This window comes from Diaphorina citri, unplaced genomic scaffold, assembly GCF_000475195.1.
Source record: "Diaphorina citri unplaced genomic scaffold, Diaci psyllid genome assembly version 1.1 scaffold106913, whole genome shotgun sequence".
Classification (NCBI taxonomy): Eukaryota; Metazoa; Arthropoda; class Insecta; order Hemiptera; family Psyllidae; genus Diaphorina; species Diaphorina citri.
The window spans coordinates 560-6909 of record NW_007483862.1 but is presented as its reverse complement, the minus strand read 5'-3'; the positions used below and the strand labels follow the sequence as shown (position 1 = coordinate 6909).

Genomic DNA, 6350 nt, shown 5'->3' with positions numbered 1-6350 from the left:
GTTCTTGTTGCCTCTCTTAGCCCAAAGTGAATTTTAGTCTTTTTTTACTGAATTTTTTTTTCTTGACAGACCACAAATACGGAATTTCAAGTTCCTGTGCAGACTACACAAGAACAAAAATAACGTTTTCTTTTCGGTGGTAAAAAAAAAACGTCGTGTTAGGTACAAGCTGCTTCGTCATTGGTAATTACCTGAACGGGCACAGTCATTTTCTAATTACCCTTAACGGACTTATCCTTACACGCTTTTTTTTTTAGTGCATCAGTCTCTTTTACGAAACTTCTTGCGATCTTCTTCACTTATGAATAAACACATGGCCACATAAAAAAGTAGGAATTTTATATTTGCTCTGTAGTGTTGCCAGTTTTTAAATTATACGTAGCCACGAACAAAAAGGGTTAGATACTGGCCTACTAATGAGATTAAAGTAGCACTGCAATGAAAATCATTAGTTAGGATATTTTAGTATCCGATTTTTTGATGAGGGAACAAGCTCGCATCAGGAAAATCACCGAAAGGTGACTTTGATAATTCTCCCATAAAAAAAGATGTATCTTCAAAAATTTTATGCATCAATCAAATTGTGATACAATTTTTTTCGTCATTCTGTTTAAAAATTGATTTTTGGTAAATCCTCGATCTTCTGATACGTGATATAACGTCTAATATTTGATAAATATTTGTTTGTACGTTCTTAGTTTAAGTTCTAGCAGTAAGGTCTGACCTATTATATTTTTAAGGCTCTAAGAGTTTTAAATTTAGGAGTTGACTATGAAGTATACATCTCCGAAAATATATCCATGGAAAAAATAGAATTTTCGGCATCTAGAAGTTGTAATTTGGTGAGATTCATTAAAAGTTTCGTTATATTGAATGTTATGTCTAATAGTTTAAGTATAGTTGGATCCATAAAAGAATGCGATAGGTATGTACTTTAATTCGAATAGAGAGAGTATGAACGACATTTATTTTGAAGATATGTTGTGAAAATTGAAATCGTTTTTAAGCCTCGATGGACTCTCTTCACTTTTTTACTTTCCTTATTTCTGTAATAATAAAAACAAAACATTTTATCAATTAAGTGATATGGTAAGAATCAATTTTTTTACCTTTTTAATTTTGATCAAATGTTTAAAAATAGATACATTTTTTCTACATAAATAAACAGATTAGAACAGAAAAATTACAATAGGTTGATGATCGATCTCACTGTAAAAATTAACATTAAAATCATTAAAGTTCATAAGAGGCATAAATATCACCTTAAAAATAACCTTTTTTGCAAGCACAATGAATTTGAAATTTTTCTCAAAGGGGTTTTAAAGTTTACTTTAGGGACGATTCTTTTTCTTATTAAAAATTACAAAATAAAGAACATAGCTTGAACAATGAAAAATGCAAACATATTCACCAAAAATTCAACATATGTAAGCAATACTTATTAGATACTAAGGATAGGAAAAACATCTTCTACTTACAGGTTATTTATTTGTATGTAATTATTTTTCATCATTTTTATTAAGTTGGGTAATCTTCTTGCCGAAATTCTATTAGAAACAAAATGTAATCAATTTTTTTTCTTTTGGTTTGGACAAAATATTTTTCTTTGTTAATTGTTTAGGGCTTCTTTCATTCTGTTTTGCACTGATCTTAATTTGGGCAAATGGGCAATGACTGGCGGCAGTTGAAACACCTCAACAAATCAAAATCAAAGAATAATGACAATAACAGTTATTGACTGTAATTCTTTCATTAAACGAACCTGTCCAGAATCATAAAAATACCCCATGTACATTTTGCAAACTAAAACATATCACCATTTTTTTTTTTAATTATTATTATTATTATATTATTATTATTATTATTATTATTATTATTATTATTATTATTATTATTATTATTATTAAATTTTCCACTTTGGAATAATTTTTGATTTGAATGACTATGCGGTGAGAAAATTTTCAAATAAACTCATAAAAAATTGATTACATTTTTTTTCTCTCCCTGTAAATAAAATAACCTTGTACATATTTTCCTTTCTTCTTTATTTTTTTTATTTATTTTTTCCCTTTTTTTCATAAATTAATTTTAAAATGTGATAAATTTATTTTATATTTTATGATGAAAACTAAGAAGAAATAAAACTGGATTGTGTTTCTGAATTTATAAAAAAAGAGACAAATTAAAACGAATAAAAAGAGTACTATTTGTTATTTGTCAATATAATCAAAACTGTTGTCATTTTCCCATTTTAGTTTGTCTAAAGGCTAAAGATGATTTGGATTAGAAGAGAGGCATAATAAAATTGAGGAATCAAGCAGTAGCGTTTATGAGTTACCTATCCTCAAAACTCTCTTCTCTTTCATCTCTCTCCTTCTAAAGGTGCAAGCACATTACCCAAAACCCCAGATTACAATGTGACAACCATTAGCATAAAAGACAGAGGGGTACAGAATTTAGAGATGGCGAGTTTACAAGAAGATCGATTAGGGGAAAAATCAACAATTCTGATGAAAATGCGAATAAATAAATATAAATATGCAAAACATTATAATAAGGAAAGACAAAAAATATATACTTAGAATAAATATAATCGGATATGAACAAAATTATTAGACATTACACAACAAAAGATTAGATCACAAAAAATAGTTATTAGGAAGATTTCGTACACCAATATCATAGAGGTTACGAAATTGCGGTACGAAAATTCCCCATTATTTACAGATGTTTCACACAAAACTTGACACCTCAAAGTGAACAACCACACCCAAGATTGACAGTCGACATACAAATACAAACATAGTATTTATTCCTATGATGAAAGCATAAAAGACCAGAGATAATTTTAAAAATGAAAAATCAAAAGTAAAAGGGCCAAATACTTAGGTATGAGCGTATGACATAAATATGTAGATACTTTAATCAGGAGAAATCAGTGATTTAAGTTCAGAGTAAAATAAAATGAGCCATTAGATAATTAGCTATAGAAAAAATGTAATAGAAAGTAGAAAATATTTAATGCATCAGTAAAATATAGTAAAAAAATTAGAACATTTTGCTTTCTTTTTTTCCGCGCACAAAAATAACATTTCAGTCTTACAACAAAACGAACAATACATCTTAAATTTATTTTGAATATGACAATAAATATACACATAATCATTAAGCGAGTCAAAACCTGGGACCTACTCCTGAAAAGAACCTGTTCTCGTAAACTAAAAATGTTAGGTATATGCTGCCATCCTAAGGAATTAAAAAAGTTTGAAAATGGGGGTCTACCTACATATCCGTAGGTAAGTAAGTAAAAACTGTTTGAGGTACAATTATTATATTTCATGGACAATGAAATCAAAATGAAAATTGTACAGTTTCCTATCAGTAAAATCCAGAACATTTAGGTATGAGGTATGGATAAAGAAAAACTGCAGTGGACATCACCAATATTTTTTCAGTCCCTAGAAGGTCTGTTAAGCTAACAGCCAGTTTGGTTCCATTTGAATTATATAGGCTTAACAGGACTGTTAAGTTGACACTGTTAGAAATGAAAATCGATATGTTCAGGCAGTTACAGCATTACTGAGATGGATGTGAGATAATATCTTGGCCTTGATGTCATATATGTAGGTAAGTACATAAGTCAAGGGACAAAAGTAGGTATTTTAACTATTCCCATTTTTCACACTTTAGAAACACCCTTTTAAAAAGAATGGGTATGTGGGATCTACTAATAGGATTTTTCTCATTATTTATACAACCTGGTCAGGAACAGAGTCCAGAGTATTTCATGTAGGAGTCTCTGTCTTGGGTGTGCTGTTATGAATGTCTCCATTGCCATTTGTTTCCACACTGGTTTCATTGGTAGGGATAAACTCAACATGGGTGAATGGGAAGTGTCCAGTCTTCCCATTCAATTCTCCCTCCCACTGGCCATTAATATTAGTTTTGGTGACTTTGATTATATCTCCTATTTCTAATTTTAAAGCTGTCTTGTCATAGGCATTGGGTACACGTACTTGCTTGACACGGGCAAAGGCAGGTAGTTTGACTTCAAGATGAGTTTTCCGAACAGGTGTGGTTTGCTGTTGAGGTACATGATGGCTCGAGGAATCAAGGTGTAAATTCCTCAGACTAAGTATACTCATTCCTTCTGAGTATTTCTGTACATAGGGGACAGGAATAGATCCTACTTCACCTGAGATGTTCTGAGCTGTCCACCAATGTTCTTCATCTTTGGACACAACAATGAGAATATCATTCTTCTTGAATGGTAAGTCATCAGGATCATTCCCATCAAAGTCATACTTGGCTATAACTTTCTCTATGGTTTTAGTGGCAGGTTTAATGAGAGGTGAGGTGTCCAGATAGTGAACCTTGTAGAATGCCAGAAGACTGGGCAAATCTGAGAAAGTTTTATCTCCTATCTTGTAGCATGTTTGTTGTTCAGTATTTGTGATCTTGTTAATGATATAATGACTTACTTTATTATTTTCCTTTACACAGAGAACATAGTTTCCCAATATTGTGTTGCTGTCTCGTACAAGGAAGGCACCATTGTCTTTTTCACTAAGTAGAATAGCCTGAGCTTCCTGTCTAGTCATCATACCAAAGTACCAACTGTTCCTATCATGAGGGTCAAATGTTCCTGTCATTTTCATGGAGCTATGGAATGGCACTGTTGTAAATATAATGTATCACCACCACCTATTCCATCACAACTGTCTGGAATAAAACACAATAAATTAGTAAAATGAGATTCAATAAAATGATTGTGATATAATGGAGCCCTCTCAAAACATAACTTGAGATTACTTTATCACAATCAGTGATGTTTTGAGACTAAATGGACAAAATAACACAAATGTACAGTACTTTTAACTCCTGAAATCTTCTTTATCAGTACAATGACAGACTCAAAACACACAATTACTTAAATTTCATTTAATTTTAATTATTTTCTGATGATATTTTAAGGCAAAGAAGCAAAAATACATAATCTACCTCACAAGCCAATGCCAAGTGAACAGGTTGAATGTTGAATGGCATTTCAAGCAAGCTACATCTCACACAAGAATAATTATTACTTCTATAACTGATAAACGCAATACTTACCTCAGAAATTATTTGACCTCAATTATCTGATAAGCATAATATCATTTTGATTAAGAGAATAGGTACCTAAGTAGTTGACACAGAGTTTAGATAAATTTCATTGACACACTGACAAAATCTGAAACAATCCATAAGAGCAAATAAATATAGGGGTTGTTAGTTGTAAGTAATTTTGATCCAAGTTCACAAATTGGACACAAAAGCTTGTTAATTAAAAATAAACTACATTGAGTAAGGTACTATGTATTGAATACAGTACCCAAAATTGGGAGACTTTAAATGGGTACCTACCCAACAACAAAGTTATCACAATTAACTCGACAAACAGGACTTTGATCTTTTCAAAAACATAAAAGGGTACACCTACCTGAATTTGAAGCTTGCCAAAAATTATGACTCAGTTTTGAGAAAGAAAATATACACCTACCCATCTATACATCAACATGAATGATGGGCTTTGTTTGAAGAGTTGTTGTCCACTTTTATTGCCTTCAATTATAAAATAATACCTAGTTATTTATACTTTTGTAGATTATTAAATATCTCATATCTACAGGGGTTCATGGGATAGGTACAACACACTTTCTTATTGTTACAGTCTTATTAATGGATTACTTTCATGGGGTGTTTTTCCACATCTGATAAGGTAGGTACTGAAGTTTTCTTCTGTTATCACAGCAAGTAGATACCTACTTGTGCATTTCATTATACTGATAATCATGTGAAGAAACGCACACAGAGCAAACAACCTTCAAGAAATGTATGTTCCTATACTTACCAAGGAGTTTTCCCCCAGTTGTGAAGTTTTCACAGAATCGGTGATCGTGAGAGAAACTGAAAATGACTTTCCCCTGAGTGTAGGAAACTCCTAAAGTTTACACTTAACTTAAAAATTAAATTACTGGATAGCTAATTACCCAAATTATTAATTAATTTAATAAAATTTAAATAAATTAACTACAAGTGTTTTTTTTTTGGAAATAAAAATCAAAACAATGCATTCAGCGCCTCCGGTGGTGAAAACATGAACTTTGGATTCAAGGAGTATACACGTTTGTCGATAATGATCTCGGATTGCAATTAAAGTGAAGCCAATTTTTTTTGGCCCTTTGAAATAACATTTTCCTTTTACTGGCGAAATCAAAATAGGTACCTAATTTAAATTTGAACCACCTAATGACTGTTACATATTGATTTTGAGAGGCACTTTTTTACAGTAAAATATTATCTTTTCTCGT

General features: G+C 31.0%; 1 protein-coding gene across 3 annotated transcripts; it reads right to left on the bottom strand.

The window, feature by feature from the left end:
* Positions 1 to 2241: 2241 nt before the first annotated feature.
* LOC103524107 (adapter molecule Crk-like) lies at positions 2242 to 6088 on the bottom strand. Of its 3 annotated transcripts, none has more exons than XM_008489112.3 (3): positions 5891 to 6088; positions 5113 to 5230; positions 2242 to 4722 (listed from the first exon to the last, which is right to left on the bottom strand). In XM_008489112.3, exon 3 carries the CDS (start codon positions 4656 to 4658, stop codon positions 3786 to 3788), a length of 873 nt encoding a protein of 290 aa, XP_008487334.1. In that variant the 5' UTR covers positions 4659 to 4722; positions 5113 to 5230; positions 5891 to 6088; the 3' UTR covers positions 2242 to 3785. The 3 variants fall into 3 exon arrangements, with proteins under 3 accessions (XP_008487334.1, XP_026689051.1, XP_026689052.1); XM_026833250.1 differs by lacking the exon at positions 5891 to 6088 and adding an exon at positions 5480 to 5744; XM_026833251.1 differs by lacking the exon at positions 5891 to 6088 and adding an exon at positions 5540 to 5744.
* Positions 6089 to 6350: the final 262 nt, after the last annotated feature.

Bases quoted from the DNA above. Each gene is read 5' to 3' on its own strand.
- LOC103524107 (XM_008489112.3), bottom strand. From the start codon at position 4,658: ATGAAAATGACAGGAACATTTGACCCTCATGATAGGAACAGTTGGTAC.